We start from the raw sequence: 18,956 nt of genomic DNA, 5'->3' as shown, positions 1-18,956 counted from the left end.
GGCGGCAAAATCGACTTCTGCCGCTTTTTGTCGGCGGCGCTTACTACCACCTCCGCTGGTGGAGTTAGAGCGCCGATTCGGGGATCGATTGTCGCGTCCCGACGGGACGCGATAAATCGATCCCCAAGAGGTCGATTTCTACCCGCCGATTCAGGCGGGTAGTATAGACCAGACCTTGAATATTCAACAGCATTTTTCTCCTTCTATCGCCCAATTCTATTCTTCACAGTATTTTTTGTGTGTGTGTGTGTGTGTGTGTGTATCTCACAATGTAATATAATGTAACTAAAATGACTTTCATTTTAGGCTAGGAAGATTATGTACATATACATTCCTTAGTAACGGCTGAGCATTGGCCAACCCTTGGATCAGATTCTTCATCCTCTATTCTCATTGAGTAGTACATACTCCTGGGAGTAGACCCATTGAAATCAAGGGAGTAAATGCTACTCATCATGAGTCAGGCTGCAGAAGAGGGTCCTTACTGTCAGTTGGAAAGGCAGGTCAAGCTAGGAAAGAAAGTTACTCCTTTGCAGGGAGTGCTATGGCTTATGTACACTATAAAATTAGGCCTACTTAATTTAGGTCAAGCTACAGCCACCGCAGTAATTCAATCAGCTGTTGATGTCCACACTACCCTCCAGCCAGTGAAGCGCGTCCTCACCAGGAGTGCTTGCACTGGCTGAAGAGGGGCATTATGGGGCACTGACAGCCTCACGGGTCTCACAGTTGCAGCCCCCCTTGTCAATTTCACGCTGCTATTGTTTCCACTCAGAGCAACCACACTCTAAGATCTCTGTGGGGAACTGGGAGCCCAGGCTCTCAGTGCCTGGCAGCCAGGCTTGGAGCAGAGAGCCTGGGCAGCATCTCGGCTGGGAGCCTGGGCAGCAGCTCCCTGGGAGTCAGGAGCCTGGGGGGGGCAGCAGCTCACTGGGATCCAGGATCCTGGGGGGCAGCAGAGCTCCTGGCAGGAAGAGGGGAGCCTGGGCAGCAGCCTACCAGGAGCTGGAATCTGGGGCGGAGTCCCCCATCCGCCCCAGGGTGACAGCCCAAGCTGAGTCAGGTGCAGGGAGCTGTGAAACTGACAAGATTTTAGCCAACATCTGATGTAAGTAGTGCAGTCTATACAGACACTGCGTCACCCTAACCTAACTACACCAACATAAGCCCTACGCCTCTCGTGGAGGTGCAGTTACTATGTCGTAGGGCACTTACAACAGCGGGAGCAAAGCTGTAGTGTAGACACTGACATAGTTAGGCCAACATGAACTGCTGACCTAACTCTGTAGTGTAGGCCAAGCCCTAGAAAAGTACAGGTTGTGATTGCATTCATTAATACTTTTACTGATGTTCAGACTATGCATGACTGTGTATATAAATCTCATTATCTTACCTAAGAGAAGAAACATGTTTTCACAGAAATGAACTGTATGTATCTAAGACATGGAATTTAGTTAATTAAGCCCCCATTCAGCAAAGCACATATGCAGAAGCTTAACTTAAAGTCTGTGAGTGGTCCCATTGACTTCATTAGGACTGCTAACAGTTTAAAGTTAAGCACATGCTCTTTGCTGAATTGTGGTCTTAATTGCTGTTTGTAGGGTTAGTTTATATATACGAATTAGCTGTGGTACCATCAGGTGTTATCAAGGCGAGTATATCATTATAGCATGCTAGAATTATGGTATTTATGAAAGTCAATACAGAAGGTAACAGGATGGTGATTAAGATCTCATCCCAATCAGAATATTAAGTTAATTATATTTTCCACAATTCTTAATTGAGGATTGTGGGTTTCTAAAGTGGTTTTAGCTAGCAATTAACTGATATCAATGAGAGTTACTTATATCTTGCAGGAAGAGAGCCCACTGTATGATCTTGGGCAAGTCACTTAAAATGTGAATACTTCATTTAAAGTGTGAGTTTGTAAAGTAATTATAGAGCCTCAGACAAAAGGTGCTATAGAAGCATGTACTTTTATTTCTTTTAGGTTTGCATATATGCAGTAATACAAAATCTTAAAAGTCAACAGATTAATCCCTGCTACAAGAAGACTCCAACATTGGAGCAGATAATTCTAGGTTTTGTCTGGCAGAAATCAGCAGACAGCACCCACAGGCTATAAGTGGATCACACACATAAACATGGGTCTTCACAGAGGTCAGACCAGATTAGTTGAGATTAATCTAATGTATCTGTGCCAGAAAGGAATTAGCAGAAAATTCATCTTGAAAATCTACATACATATCAAAATAGCTGTCTGAAAGCAAGCAGAAAGCCTGAATCAATGAGAATGGCGTTTGCTGAGTAATATGTTATAACATGAGTAAAAATAAAATAGAAAAATGTAGAAAATAACAGGAAAATACCACACTCTGTTAATTAGCAATATCTAGTTTTACCATAAGAGCTGCTTTTTCCATTATACTCAGGGTCAGCCTTATGGGTGCACAACCACCCGGGGTGCCATGGTCAAGAGGCAAGGAGAGGGGTGGGCTAGGGTGCGAGGCTGCAGAAGGGAGCTTGGGGCAATGGGGGGTGGGAGGAAGGGAAGGTAGCCCAGGGAGGCAGCGGAGCCCAGAGGGGATGGATGCGGAGGCAGCAGGGGCGATGGGGGAGGGGTTGGGGGAGGCAGCAGGGACCAGAGGCGATGGGGTGGGGGCCAGGGACAATGGGGAGGAGCCCAAGGAGGTAGCAATTGGGGAGTGGGGATCCTGCGGGGGATGGGTGGGGGACCAGGGGAGGCAGTGGGCCCAGGGGTGCCAAAATACAAGTTCACCAAGGGCACTATTTTCCCTAAGGCCATCCCTGATTACATTATAATTACACCTCTACCCCGATATAATGCGACCCGATATAACATGAATTTGGATATAACACGGTAAAGCAGTGCTCCAGGGGGTGGGGCTGCGCACTCCGGCGGATCAAAGCAAGTTTGATATAGCGCGGTTTCACCTATAACTCGGTAAGATTTTTTTGGCTCCCGAGGACAGCGTTATATCGGGGTAGAGGTGTACTTGTTCAAACATATTTATAAAAGGTAGTTTCATCAGGCTAAAAAGTGCATTTTGAAAAGAGGCTGTGCAAAAAAAAATAATTTGAAAGTATGGTTTTATATGGAGTGTAAATACCATTGGTTATGCTGCCAGTTTTAGGTTGAATGTGAGAGTATAGTTTTTTAGTGGGAAGAAAAAAACAGCAAGAAAAGGACTAAATATTAAAGACAATCATCTTACTCTCTTTGCCTGGACTATAGGAATTACAAGAATGACTCAGATCATTGAATATTTTCCAAAATGGCGGGCTGGTCTACAGAACACCAACTCTAATCAAGAACATTCAGTTAATGATGAGGTCAGACAACTTGATTTTAATCACAACCAACCACAGTTACTGAAAGAGAAAGGTGTTTTGCTTCTAATGATTCACACAAGTGCCGTCCTCTTCGAAATCTTATCCCTTGTGACTTTATTTGACAAATACCAGCTCATTATATTAATAAATTAGGAGTCTGTCTTACCAAAGCGACCCTTCCTGTACTGTCGCAAATAAGTCAACACAATGACCCACCTGGAGCACTATTATTGTAATCCCATGTTATGGAAATGTCCCCAAGTAATGTTTTATATTAAGTCTACCATATACAGCACAACCACTTCTGCTGGCATTTACTCTTTAAATCCATAACAGAACAGTCCTTTCTAATTGGGATTTTCATACAGCGTCTGCTTATACACAGGACACACAAATACAGTAAATCAACCATATCTGTCTCTTAAGGTTGGCCAAGTTTCATAAATAGATTAACCACAGTCACTGAAAACTCTTTACTATACAGTGTCCGTCTCTAATCTGAGGAAGCTGGTATTTTATGCTTAGATTGGAACACTATGGGTAGCTATTGGAACTCTTTGTCGCTATGAAATGGGGTTACTGTCGTATTTTGTTTAGCCCTAAAGATCAGAGATCTAGACATTATTAACCCCTTTGATATCTAGGGCTCAATGCCCTTTTGACTTTGTTCTTCTGTCGCATTAATAGATAGAAAGTTAAACATAAAAAATCTGCTCTTAGGGCTTTACCAGTAACAGACCCATGTTTATGATATTATTCACTAAAAGGGAGATAGAAAGGGAAAGACCTCTCTCTTTAATCAATAATGTGTGCTCCAGTTAGTCCTATCCTCTGGACATCATTAAACATGTATTTTGTTTCATAACTCATGATTTTATTTGACTAGGAATTTTAACTACATATCCTCAAGCCTTTGCAGCTAACATCAGGCAGATCTAACCTGAACTGGGTAGTCAGCCTTGTTTAGTGTTAATACGGGAAGTAAACTTAAAAAGAGAGGGAGGGAGGGAGAGAGAGAGTTGCTGCTAATTCTAACCTGTAGAGATTCAGGCTACATTTTTACAGATTGGAAACCTTTGACACAGTGCAATTGTAGGTAGTAGCCTTAAAGAATATCATAATCACTGCCCATTTATTGTCTAAAGGAATAACATGACATTGTTTAATCCAAATTAGCTGAAGAAAAATAATATTGTAGGTTCAGCCATATAAAAGAAATGCTAGTCTAATCACCTCAGGTAACAATATTTTCCCAGTGAGGCTTGGGAGAAGTAGAACTGGATCTGAATTTCTGCTGTAGGAATCCCTGCTCTTCAGGAGCCAAATTCCACTCTCAGTTACACTAATGTAAATCCAGAGGAACTGCAATGGAATTATTCCACATTTAAACCAGTGTAACTGAGATCAGAATTTGACCTCAGGTTACTAAAATAGGTGGAGATTCCAAACTCTTCACACAATAGGGCAAACAAGGTGTCCAAACATAGGCAGATTCCTGGGTTTGGAAAGGATATATTCAATCTCGGAGGATAATATTTTTTTTAAAAAATGGAAAGTATCAGGCAAGTACTATTCAGCCTTGATGCCAAGTATGTTCAGATGGTGGCTCAAGCTGACAAAATGTGACAGCTGCTGGGGAGCAGAGAATCCTAAATGAACATACAGTGGTTGCTATTAAAAAGGAAACATTTGTCGTAATGGGATATTGCGTTACCACAATAAATTGTGATGTTTTCCTTTAATTGGAATGAGAATTTTTTACATTGTAAATATCTTGATATAAATTTAACTTCGAATTTAGCATTATTTCTAATGTCAACCACCATACTAGAAATGACAAACAAAGAGCAAGGGGACTAGGACACAAGGGTCAGAACTCACAAATAATGTCAGACAATGACATGACAGGGTGCTAAATATGGTAGAAATTCTACTGGGGTACTGGATGGCTCAGGGGGTGAGTAATGGAAATGTCTCTTTTCTCCTCTAGCGCAACTAGTGGACTCCATCACAACTCCAAAACTCCTTCCACATGTTCAGTGCCAAAAACCCCAACTGCCTCCTCCCTAATTGACAGAACCTCCAGCTTTTCCCCTGACAACTTCTATAATGCTGCTGCTTTTTGTCAATGTGAAAATCTGCACCACACTGAAAACTGAACATGTGTGAACAGTTTTAAATAATTGACGTTAACGAGAAAATAAACATAGTTGTGCCAATTGCATTTTTCATTTCCCTACATAATCTGATAAAAATTTCCATTCTGGAATGTATTTGGAACTGCCATTGAATTTCCAGCCTGCTGTAGAATCTAGGGGTTCTTCCGGCAGAATTCAGGTCCAGCTTTCTGCCAGTTACACAGGGCCTTGCCTAAAGTGGCTCAGAACACCGGAAAGGTTTTGGCAAATATTCGATGAAATTCACAGCCACAAAAGGGTCTGGAGGGGACATGGACTAATGAAGAAAGAGTGAAAGAACTGGGCCAAATGGAACTACAATAACTGCTTGGGGTGTAAATGCTAAAGTCAAAGAGGAATTGTTTAGGGTTCCCTTTTATCAGCTCCATTAAGTTTAAACTTATTTTCCTTGCCCTCAGGTCCCTACATATCTGTGCCCCTCCCTACGTATCTGATCTTGTTTCGTATTGGTTCTCCCCACCATCACACAGCTCTTTCTTCACTTAGGCTGCGTCTACACTATGAGCTAGGGGTGTGATTTTCAGCTCGCATAGACGTACTCATGTTAGCGCTCATTGCGCTAGCACGCTAAAAACAGTAGTATAGCTGTGGTAGTACGGACAGCGGCGACACGTACTCGAAGCCCAGAGTACATACCCATTGTGTTCAAATGGGTTTGAACTCGGGGCTGCTAGCATGTGCTGTCCCTGCCCGTGCTACCGTGACTACTATTTTTAGCATGCAAACTCGGATGAGAGCTAGCACAAGTATGTCTACGTGAGCAGGGAATCACACCCCTAGCTGGTAGTATAGACATAAGCTCAGCCAGCACAACAGTGCCAGCAACCATGCTCCATTTTTCTGCCTTTCCTACTACCATCTCTTTGCTCTTTTGAGAGCCACCCCCTTTCTGAGCTAGTAGGCAAGGCTGCTATCTTTTCCTTGTTTGAAACACTCCTTACAAGTTCTATCTATCACTGTTCCTGTAGGATGTTAGTGTGCAAAGACATTTATTAATCTTTTTTTTCCTTACAAGCAAGCAAAGCATGTTTGTGATCTTTTCCCCCCACTTTCCAAACAGCTGTCCTAAATATTAACAATAAGAGTGAGCCAGGGAAGGATAACTGGGAGTAACGGTTCAAAAGGAAAATGTAGGCTGAATATCAGGGAAAATTCCCTGCTAGGGAAGTCTGCTAAACTGTGGGATAGTTTCCCACAAGGGAGTAAAGGAACTCCATCTTAAAACTAGACTGGACAAAGCGTTTAAAAATATATTGTAAGGAACAATCTGCATTGGGAGTGAAATTCCTATATTTTATATGCGCTTTATTGCTTTTTATACAACTTTTTTCATGTTTTATTTCCCTTCCTCTTTTCCAGCAAATGCTTGTTTATAATCTGGATTCTTTCCTTTTAAAGTAAGAAGAAAAATGCTTTCCCTGTGTGGTAAAGTGCAGACCGTGTTGGGCCTTGTGGAGCCAAGTCAGCTTGGCTGCACCATGACCCATGAACACTTGACAATGAACTACAGCTGCTGCTATGTCCCGCCTTCTTCAGGCCAAGAAGCTTTGTCTGATGGGCCCATTGAGATGAAGAACTTGTTTTGGATTAAACAGAATCCCTACAGCCATAAAGAGAACCTTCTTCTGTATCAGGAAACAGATGCTGTAAAGGAAGAGCTATTACATTATAAGGCAGCAGGTGGTGGGACTATAGTGGAAAACACAACCATGGGTATCAGCCGAGATGTAAAGACTTTAAAGAAGCTTGCTGAGGAAACCGGGGTCCACATTATTGCCGGTGCTGGGTTTTATGTGCATGCCACTCATTCTTCCGAGACACAAGCTATGTCAGTGGAGCAGGTAAGTACTAACAAGAAAATAGTAAAATACTGCCCGACTGATAATGTACAGATGACAGGAGATCAGTGACAGGTCAAGCACAACTTGATAAAAATCTAAATATACTCTTCTTGAAAACCTGTGCAAACAATGATAATTGTGTTTGTGTAAATTGTATCTGCACCCAGTATTGCCACTCTGATCTCTCAGCATTTCCATTTTCTTTTAGGGGTTTATTATGACCTAACAGTGAAAAATGACTACATGTGTACAGCATCCCGGCACAGCTGTGAAAATTTTTCCTTTTTACAAAATATTGGGATGGAAATAGTCTAATGTCCCCTCTACTTTCTTTGTCCCTATTTTCAGCTAATCCATCCCAACTAAACACCCAAAAGGTTTTTTAAAAGGAAGTAAATAAATAATTGTGGCACTGACAAGCTATTTGCAAACCATCCCTCTGTTCACTGTATATTATATCCTTTTTCCCTACCCTTTGTCTGACTAAGGTCTTTGGAGCAGGGACCATCTCTGTGTTTGTACGTGCCTAGGACAATGGGGTCCTGAGCATGGCTGGGATCCCTACACCTCACCATAATAAATATCCACTCAGCTGTCTTTAAGATGATATGATGAAGAGGGGAACTCTCGGAGGCAGAAGAGAACTGAGCAGCCCAAAGAGTGTGAATGTACTGATCTGAGCTGAAACTAAAAACCTCTGCTATATTTACAAAAGAGTAAAATTAATCTTAAAAGCACAGAGATAGATACTCAGCAGGTGTTGACTGGCATACTTCCATTGAGGTTAGCATCATTGACCTTAATGATTTATGTCAACTGAGGAGCAGCCCGAAATCGTTCACACTGGTGCCATTTCTCAATAGATGGGCCAATTTGAATGGATCCATGGGTAAAAGTTCTCTAACTGTGGTCCATGGACCAGTGGTGACTTAGAGAGCGCAGTGTGTGCAGTGTTGTTGAAGCTGTGTTGGTCCCATGATTAGAGACAAGGTGGGTGAGGTAATACCTTGTATTGGACCAACTTGTGTTAGTGAGAGACAAGCTTTCACGCTGTTCTTCAGAGTGCAGTGTAGTCTGCAGTCCATTTCATCAATGCTTAATCCAGTCCAGGATTTTGGCAGGTACCTGGTTGAATGTAGATGTCTGCAGTGACTGATCAATGGAAAATGTTCAGTGATTCCATAGAGACATTGATATGGACATTGTGGTCTATCTTTTTCTTAGGATACAGCTAAGTAAATGGAAAGTTTTGACACTAGCATTAGTTAAACAAGGGAGGGATTTAGTGTCTCCAGCAATCCATGCCATGATTGCTTAAACTGGACATGATTTAGGTAAGCCCTGTGTTGGGAACATTGCAACACAAATGGTATTCTTCAGACCGCCATAAGGAATTCTAAGAACTGTATTCTGTTGCCCGTTACCCATTCTTGTTAACTGCTCAGTTGTATCCATGAATTGGAAGGTTTACAATTACTGTGCAGAAGTATTGGGGCAGATGCTCAGCTAGTCTCAGTTGTCATAGCTCTATTAACTTCAGTTTACCCCAGCTGAGGATCTACCCCATTGTGTTGTGTATCCATGTCCGGGGGAGAGAATGAGTAAGAATGAATGACAGACATGGAGTTTGTTTGTTTGCTGATGTTCTAGTTTTAAGGTACTAGCTTCTAGGTTAATACACTAACTTAGCCTTGCCAGACCTTTTTCTTTCCTTGTTTACTTAATTGTTAGTGTGCCCTGAAATCATGATTCCATATTAAACATTCAGGGCCAGATATTTAAAAGTCCTCAACCTCGGTTTTGCACACACAAGTGTGCGCCTGTTTTTGTGGGGGCAAATAATAGCCTCAAGAAGTTTAACCACCTGACCATATTTGCAGATGTCTTCATGCCATCATCTGTGCCTGCAGAATTACAGGCTGCTTTAAAAAAATTCACCCTGAAAGATTGTTGGCCAAATTTTATTCTTGGTTACAATTCAGAAGTCAGTGAAATTACGTCAGATTTACTCTGACATATTTGAGAGCAGGATTTGGCCCGATGGTTCCTCCTCAGGTCTTGACAACTAGAATCTTCTCCAAACTTTAAAAAATTTACAGTTTTGTCCCTTCTCTACTAATATGATATTTATTAACTTTCACCTTGAGACCTTGTTTAAGCACAGACATTGCATAGGTTTAAATCGTTACAAATATTGGGTATAGACCAGCCCTTAGTTAAGCCAGTGCAAGCTTTTGTGTGGACACTCTGGTATTGGTTTAAACCTGGCTTATATTGGTTTAGGTTGCACTTGGCACAAGGTACACTCGTGTAAGCCAAGCTTAAACCAGTGTAAGAGTGTGTTCACAAAGCTGGATATATTTGTCTAAACAGATTTAAAATCACACCATTAGTTAGACCCCGTGCAACTTTGTGTGTAGACCAGAGCTGATACTTTGCAACACAAAGAGTATCAATAACAAAAGGATTTCCTTTTTATTTTTGTTAGCTTACAGACATTATCGTCAACGAGATACTCAGTGGAGCTGATGGAACCAACATCAAGTGTGGTGTTGTAGGAGAAATTGGCTGCTCATGGCCTCTGGCTGAGAGTGAAAACAAAGTACTGCAGGCAACAGCGCATGCTCAGTCACAGCTGGGCTGCCCCATTATAATCCATCCTGGCAGGAATAGTAATGCCCCTTTCCAGATTATTCGCATTCTGCAGGAGAGTGGGGCTGATATCTCAAAAACAGTCATGTCTCACCTTGACAGGTAACTTAATAGGCTATCCTGGTATCATATGTCTATGGTTTTCCTGGATGTGTTGTCTAGAAATAGTGGAATTTCGGGGAATTACATGGCAGCTTCAGACAGTTGGGTTTATCCAGTGATCAGATATCACTACAAGAAGCATTGCTTTGTAGTTAGTGATTTCAAGAATACAATAATGCTTATGTAGAATTCAAGAACACAATAATGCTTATGCTTATGCAATCCAAGAGGTTCTGGATCAGGCTTCTAGTCTACAAGCAATCTTGGCCAAGATTTTAAAAAGTCAGATCCTATGTCGATACATAGACACCTGAATAAGTAGCCTTGTTTTCAAAAGTGCTGGACATTCAGCAGGTCCCACTGATTTCAGTGGGAGCTCCTATGTGTTCATCCCTTTTAAAAATCAGGTTGCTCTCCAAGGACCCAATTCAGAGCTCATTGATGCCAATGGAAAGACTTCCTTTGACTCCACTGGACTCTGGATCAGACCCCAAACCAGGTTCTTCAGACTCTGCAATCAATTTAAAGCAATACAGCTTAAAAAATCCCAGTTAGATTTTAGATAGGTCCTGTCTTATTACAGAGAGCAATATGTTAGCCCCCTTTAAAACAAAAACACACAACACAGACATGGTGGGGAAGAGATAGTATCCTGCTCCTTGAATTGAGAAACACAGGCCATTTGGTGCACAGCAGGTTTATGTGACCTTGTGTAACTGGCGATCATTTGGCAAATGTCCAAGTATTGATTAATGTAGCTAGCTGCTGAATAATGGAAACTATTTGTGGTCATATGACTCTCAGCAATTCAATTGTTTGTCCCCATCAAGGGTGTAATATAGACATATAAATTATACCCAACTCTGTTACATTTATTGAAGATTCCTGTTGACTACATGTTCCACAACGTTGCAATTCAAGTACAGATTGTTTATATATATACCAGAGCCCGAAATTATTCATGTACATTTTAGGTACATTTGATTAATTTTTAAAATAATGCTTTAGTGCTATAAAAATAAATGAAAAATCAATTATATACATCACACAATCTCTCTTCATGCATTAATATGTGATTAATCTTCTGTAGATTTATTTCTTGGACTTTCTAAAAAACATATTAACCCCCTAATCTGTGGATACAAGAGTGCTCAGCAACTTGCACAGGCAGTGCCAGGGACTTTTGTAACCACTTCGATAGAATGTAGCAAAACAAATTGTTTTTAAACATAGTGCTTGCCTCTCCTCTCAGTTACACTGGTGTGAATTATACATGATTCCATTTAATTGAACAGAGTTACACTGGTGAAAAAAACAACAACAGTATAAGCAAGAGGAGAATCAGGGCCACAAAGTTCTAAGTGCGGCATCAGCTGAACAGCCATTGATACAAGTCATGACATGTTCTGATATTTATTATATCCTTACATTACACACTTGGAGATGGGCCCTCACCGGAACACAGGATCTGAATGACCTCGAATTTTGAAGTCCAGTTCAGCATCTACAAGTGAATTTAGCATCTTAATCCCATCTCTGTACTGGAGTATCCAGATCCCCTACATTTAGAAGTTTGTATGTAGATTTAAACTTCATGCCTGTCTTCATTCAACGCATAACAGTACTATTTAGCATCAGGAACGGACTATAATGGTTAACTCTATACTGCTAGTTACATCATGTTTTCCAGTACAGCTTTTTATTACATTCTATCTTAGGGCTCTGTAATAAAAGTGTGATACACAGGAGGGCTGGGAAGAGTCAACTTTTTATTTCCCGGCCCCTGTCACCTATCAGGGATTAAGGTTACAAAGGTGCCCTGTCATGACAGGGTTGAGCATTCACTGGTACCCATGGCTACTGTTACAGTATCCATGGTGTATATGTCATGAAGGTATGTAATGGATAATGCTTTATATGTTAATAATCATAACATATATAGTCCCCTGTGAGCCCACCACTAACAATTGTTTTTAAATAATTTTTCATGCCTGTGATATTACTCCTATGAAATTTGGCATTGCGCTGGAACTAGCTTCATTCTCTTGGCTACTGCAGCCCCTCGGACTATGCAGGGCTGGCACTGTAAGCCACTCCTTCTTCTGCACTGCACTTTGAAAGCCCATTTGGTCACAAGCTCTTATCTTGTGTAAACTGTGAAATGTATTTACAAAGAATTTGTTTTTATTAATTACAGTTGACAATGCTGAGACTCCTGCTGGTGACAGGCTTGTCTGAACAAGGGTTTTCTCTCTCTCAGCCCATCTGTTCCTCCTACTTGATTCTGCTGTTAAGTCATAATATTGAATTTGTGACATCAGTCATTTCCATAGCAACAGACTATGATGTAATTAAACTGAGAAAAATAACTTTGTGGCATCAAAAAGAAGGAGAAGCTGTAGGTGAACATTCTTATTTAAATGCAAATATCTGTGCTTATAATAAAGGAACAGAGCACGTTGTTTGCAAAGTAAATTGTTATTTTACTTTTTGTTTTTGCTTTTTGTTAAATGTTTTCTCTTCCGCCCCTCCCCCTTCTCCCTATCCCTCCCAAAAAAGCTTCCTCCATGTGAGAAAGTTCATGTTATGGGTGTATCGGTAGATTTATATTGCATCATTCAGAGGAATTTATCACAGATGGAAGAATCTACTCCGAGGTCTTCAGAGAGGACATTTCCAAGGAGGACTTGCTTGCTGCAAGAAGTCGTTAGTTCACCAATTGTCACCCTTCCCCCTGAACTGGTGCTCCAGTGATGTGCTGTGTTTTAGTTTTGGTCTTGACTACTTCAAGATGCCATTACATTGTTTTGCAAGAATAGGGATGTTAAGTTAGGGAATCTTGGTGAGATTCCAGTATGAGCCGTTACACTCTGCCTACCTTATCTTTTGTCTCTGTTGGGTAGGGTTTTCAGTCCTAAGCCAGTGTGTAGTGTTGTGTGTTAAACATTTTCAGCATTTTACCCCAAAGGGAAGGGGGTGGATCGGCATTCACGTCACACTCCCCATCAGTAACCAGTCCTGGCCAGGGAAGCCAACCAGCAGACCAAATTCAGTGATGAATCCTGGTCATGTGTTACCTGAGGCATGTTGCACATATGCTAAGAAGAAGACCCCAAAATATGTCTGCCTTTCAGTAGTGGATGAAATGAGCCCTATATGTAGTGCCTGATCTGATACCTCTTTTTGGGGCAAGTAGTCCTTATTCACATAAATAGTCTGTTGGCTTTAAATAAACATCCCTCTGAATTAAAAAACAAACAAACAGCAAAGCCTTCCTTCCTCATGTGTGTGACAGGATAGTTTCTGATATTAAGCATGTGCATCTTGGTTCTTTTTTCTTATTGAAGTTAATTCTAATTGCACTTGTTATGCTACACGTTAACATATTTTAAAAGGCATGGAATCTCCAAATGACGTGGGAAAAGACTGAATAATACGTTGGTTTATTATTATTTAAGAACTTAAATTTCTCAAACAGTAGCTCAATTTCTCAGTAAACCTGATCAAATATTTTTAGTTCCTTGGCAGTAAGCTTTCCCCCAGTGATATATTTAAATGCTGTAGTCCATATAACATGGTGCTCTGGAACCATTTCCAACATGTGTTATGATGATGACTTGTTTATGCACGTTTACACTGTGCTTTGTATTTTCTGCAGGACTATATTTGATGAGAAGAAACTGCTGGAGTTCGCTAAACTTGGATGCTACCTAGAGTATGACCTCTTTGGTACAGAATTTCTTCATTACCACTTCCATCCCAATATTGATATGCCAAGTGACAATGAAAGAATTGCAAGGTACCTAGTGCAATGCAATGAAGTATAAACAATAACACTGCTAGCTACTGAAAATGAAAATTATTGGTATGCAGGTTTCAAATGCATCACAGAATGGTCCTGCTCACTGCTCATACCGATATGCTAAATGATGGTAGTTTACTGTTGCTGGTACTTCTATCTAGTACAATAAATATAACTCTGTCTCTTACCTAGCTAGGTATGTATAATACAAATATTTCTTTCTACAGAAAACGCAATTATGAAAATCTAAGCAAGTAGAATATTTTAAAGATGTTTATTCATAATTATTTGTTCATTTAGTTGAATATCACCATGTGCAGTGGTTGCTCTTTTTTTAGCATCCTGGTCTCCAAAGTGAGGGAATAAATGTGATTACATAAAGGTCTGGCCTTTGTTTATAGTCATCCCTGTATTAGGTGTTATTACTATCCATTGTCCAGTCTAATTGTAGTGTCTGATAAATGGGTAAAAGACTTTGGCCCAAATTCACCACTGGCCTTAATGGAGCTGCAGCCACTTACATGAAAGGTGCATTTGCCCCTTTGCTTCCACTGTGCAGCATGATCTGTTTATCTGCTAGGCCCTCTGTCACTTCTCCCACCACCACCACATTCCCTATCTTTTCTCTTCAAAACTCTTTAATGATCTTCATGTTCACTTCTTCTTGTCCTCTTCCCTGCTTCTAATCAGTGTCTCCAATATCAGTTCAGTTCAATGAGATTTATTAGCATAGCACATTGTACAAGTGTTGCCAGAGGTTACAAAAGAGACAGACCCCTGAGGTATGTGTCTGAGGTGGGTACGATCTGCCCAGGCTGGGGCTTCCTGCTATGTTTGGAGTGGGATCCTCTGTGTCAACTTGTCAGCAGTGTCATTCCTAATCGAGTGGCAAGATGCCATCCCTTCTTTCTCCCAGGGACAGAAACACCTTTTTCTCCTCACCTTTTGATGAGAAGGTTTTTACGATTCCCCATCATTTGACGAAATATAGGAAATATCTTTCTAGCTTTAACTCCTATTGTGAACATTACTTTTCTGCCTGGGCTGCCTCTGTTACATTGGCTGCACAATCTCTCTTGTCTGGTTTCAGACTGTTATCTCTTTTCTTTCTGCCAAGTTTTTATCTGATTCTGCACTTGACTTTCTCTATGCCTGAAAGATCTCTGGTTTTACACAATAGGAAATCTTCTCTCTATTTATATTGCTTTTCAGTCTTGCACGCACTATCTCAAATCGTGTTCTGTTGTAACAACAGTTTTTCACACTTGGCCTTTCTAACATAGGCTTGCAAAACATTCACCCAGTGCTGCAGTTGTTTTGCATGTAGAACTCTTATTGAAAACACTGGGAGCTATGCATCCAAAAGGATTGCTCTACTGGGCCTGGGGTAATGTGTCTCTCCTTAATCATGGTAATATTTTTTTGTCTCATCCATAATATTCCCCCTTCCCCCCCTCCCCCCCAGCCACAGCTGTTCCTCCTTAGCTCCCTGGCATTGAATGAGTGTGGCAGCAGGCTTTTTATAAAAAGAAATACTACAAGATTGCCTTTTGTTCTGGTTGTGTGTGTGTGTATTTGGGTTGGAAACGCCATTAAACTGTTTCTTGTACTTTCAGTGTGTTCACGTTGGAAATACCATGACAATGGCAGCCTCCTGTTTTTCTGCAGATTCCTAATAGGCTGACATTTGATTTGTATTCCACACAAACTAATACCTATCAACTTGACCCCTACATTTGTTTGTACAAGTATTCAAAGAGAAGAACATTTTCAAGCATATTCATGTTCAGATCCAATACTTATGTATGAATTAACTTACAAACATGTGTATGTCTAGTCACACAAATACAGCTATAAATATGTATGTGTATGTACATATAATATAGGTCTATGCAAAGGGTATGTTGAAAATTATTTTTTTAATGAGAAGGCGTGTAGATTTATTGTAAATTTTTAGGAAAGTTATGGAGTGGGGGAAGTTGTGTTTCTGGGACTGCCTGGATCTTAGACTGACCCAGTCATCATCTCTGACATAATCTCCTTCAAAATTTGTGTTTATTCATTGGTTTGGGAGTTTTTTTATGGCACATCTTACCTACTTTTTCATTATCTGGTTTTCCTTGCTCAGATCTGGTGGTTTGGTTAGTACTAAATTTTGATTTACAGACCCAGCCACTGTCATCTTATCCTCTACCAAGTACACAATCTGGCACTGGCATGTAGTTTTGGGAAGGAGGACGTACTTTCACTGTGGCAGACCTACAGTATTTACAACGTTAGCATGTGTATTTTATGAAAAACCTCCAGTTTGGCACTAAGTCCCCTTATTTACCAGATTTAGGCTGATTATGATTTTTGCCCAGCTGCATGCACATATCTCCCTATAACCAATCTTCTGTATAAATCCTGCCCTCCCCCACCCCAAGCTGCCAGTAAGAACTTTCATATTGCTGATGACAAAATAATATAATGTTCCTTGTCCAGGATCAAAGCACACTCAAATAATGAAAAAATCAAAATTGCAAAGTGCTAGTAAAAATGGTGGAATCGAAAGGTTTATGTGAGTGATAAGCAATGAACAAACACCAGTTTTGCTAATATTCATCTCTTCCACTTTAATGTTGCAAGCTATTGGGAGCTCAGGACTCTTGGTAACATTGTCACCTCTTAATGCAGCAAGACGTACACCTGGGCAAAACACATTGACAGTCACTTCTGTGCCAGTAGATGCTGTCAGAGAAGCACGTTGAACAACCTTCAGATATAGTAGATTCTTATCATGAAGGTATATCAGCCAGCAGAATTCCACCTTTGTTCTCTTAGGGGGCAAATCATGCCCCACCCCTCCACATTTTGCAAGCGTGGAAGGAACACGCTGAAAGGAGTGGAACCAAAGTGGTTCTGCTGACTGGAAGAGGGTGGCAGGATGCAGGAAGGTTCATGAAGCTGCTTCTGCACTGCCACAGAAGAGGTGATCTTTACAGATCCACCAGTCAAACTTCACCCTCAGAGGGAAAGACATTAGCCATCAGCTTATCATCTGTCCCAACTTGGCCCTCTCTCTGATTGTGCAAAATCTGTTTACAGGGACTGTGGAATTCACCCTTTACACCTGTGATATTGCTGACATTACTTTTTATTTGTACAGCACTAGCAAAGACAGCTGCTGCTAGACTAGCCATTTTAATTGACTTTCTCCATAGATAAGCTGCTGAGGGTGGGATGTTATCTGTGTGATTTTGTCTTTGTGGAAATTGGTGACTCTCAAAGACTTGAAATGTCTATAGCCCAGTTATTCCAGAAGGAAATTCACTAAAGAAATGTTAATATTTGCATAATCCACCCATACTTTATTCTGTGAATAAACTTCAACAATCTGGGTCAGATCCTCAGAAGCTTGATTGACTTCAGCAGGGCTACAGCCATTTACACCCATGGTTTTGCTTTTCCTTGTGTCATTGCAAAATAATAAACCAGTATTGTTAAGAAAGGCTGTGTAGAGTGAGCAAAAATCCTCCAGGAGATTTGCTTCTTCAGATGAAAGACCCATGGTTTGAAGTTATCTAATCCCTGTGCATTACCATGTTCTTTGTGGAAATCCCTCAAAAAAAGTGTGTAAATGCAACTGAACTACTTAGCAGTACAGGTGTGGCAATGGTTTATATTAGGTTAGAGACAAGAATTAATCCTGTTAAATGATCATTTGAAGAACAGTGTATGTAGGAAGTGATTGTTTAGCCTTGTGGGCCAGGCCTACTTATGTTGAAATCCATGAATTTTGCCATTGACACTGATGGAGCAGGACTGCAAAACAGTGTAATAAATCCTGGCAAAGTGGATTTTCCCCACTCATCACTCCAGATGTGTCACACTGTCTTGCTTTCAAAGGGATTTCTTCTCTCTAAAATGGATCTAGGACAGTTTAATCTTTTGTGTATATTTAAGAAACAAGCCTGCTTGTTTCTTTTAAAGATGCTGAAATAGTTCATTTCATTTATAATACAGACTAGAGGTATGGCCCTGTAAAATATTTAAATACTAATTATTTCTGTATTACTTCCAGAATTGTATGAACTCTTAACTGACGGACATACTTCGTATTTACTTTTATACAGGATTCGGATGTTAATTGACGAAGGATATGAAGACAGAATTGTAATTGCTCATGATGTGCACACTAAGAATCGATTGATGAAATATGGAGGTCATGGATATTCACATATCCTCAAAAACATTGTTCCTAAATTGCTAATAAGAGGCATACCCCAAACTATAATTGATAAGATATTGATCGAGAACCCAAAACAGTGGCTGACTTTTAAATAGGGCTCATGATTAGATATTCACATCTTGTATGTGAAACTTGCTGAGAAAAGTCAGATTTGTTTCAATAGAGTGGTCATTTTAAAGCTAGGTTTTTTTGAGGAAAACTTGTGTGATGTTCATAAGACCCCCAAAGAGCAGGTAATCACTTCCCTTTTTAATTAGAACAAAAAATGTTGTGTATTATCTCTCCATCTGATTACCTCTAATAATCTGGTCCTGAATGAGTTATTTGTTTTGAGCACAACTACAGAATCTTTCCAAGTAAATATTGAAATAACTGCTTCCAAAGAGCAGATTTAATACTAAAGTTAGTTATCATTCAGGATTATTTTTTTTTAAAGATGCATCAGCTTAACTACTTGAGGAAATTTAAAATGTTTCCAGTTAAATAGCCCCCTTCTGGAGCGATTTGATGTTCCTTGTAATATTGATGATCCTGTTAATTATCCTGCTGTTCTTTAATTAATGCTTGAAAAAGAATATGGCATTTTTAAATAGCTACTGTAGAAAACAGAATAACAGAAGGAAGACAACGTGATTTCAAAAAAGGTACTGTATCTCTCATGATTACAACTTGTAGAGATTATTTTTAAATGAAAATATAAAAGAATACAAGGAAAATATATTTTTAATAAAGCAATTTGTAGACCACTAACAACTTTATGTTTTAGAAGTCTTTTT

The 18,956-nt window shown here is 40.2% G+C and overlaps 1 protein-coding gene across 18 annotated transcripts in view; it reads left to right on the top strand.

Moving 5' to 3' along the window:
• Nucleotides 1–18,933, top strand: part of PTER (phosphotriesterase related) — a 43,406-nt gene extending 24,473 nt beyond the window's left edge. For 9 of the 18 annotated variants that reach the window (XM_042856711.2, XM_024106295.3, XM_065583022.1 and 6 more), the window contains 4 exons: nt 6,951–7,393; nt 9,882–10,147; nt 13,806–13,946; nt 18,065–18,933. In XM_042856711.2, coding sequence (XP_042712645.2) covers nt 6,962–7,393; nt 9,882–10,147; nt 13,806–13,946; nt 18,065–18,275 — 1,050 coding nt within the window. In that variant the 5' untranslated portion in view covers nt 6,951–6,961 and the 3' untranslated portion in view covers nt 18,276–18,933. Of the gene's footprint in view, nt 1–3,256; nt 3,355–6,911; nt 7,394–9,881; nt 10,148–13,805; nt 13,947–18,064 lie in introns of all 18 variants that reach the window. The other 9 variants (XM_008169665.4, XM_042856709.2, XM_065583015.1 and 6 more) reach the window with 3 other exon arrangements.
• Nucleotides 18,934–18,956: the final 23 nt, after the last annotated feature.

This window comes from Chrysemys picta, chromosome 2 (assembly GCF_011386835.1).
Source record: "Chrysemys picta bellii isolate R12L10 chromosome 2, ASM1138683v2, whole genome shotgun sequence".
Taxonomy (NCBI): Eukaryota; Metazoa; Chordata; order Testudines; family Emydidae; genus Chrysemys; species Chrysemys picta.
This window is presented reverse-complemented; position numbering and strand designations above follow the sequence as displayed.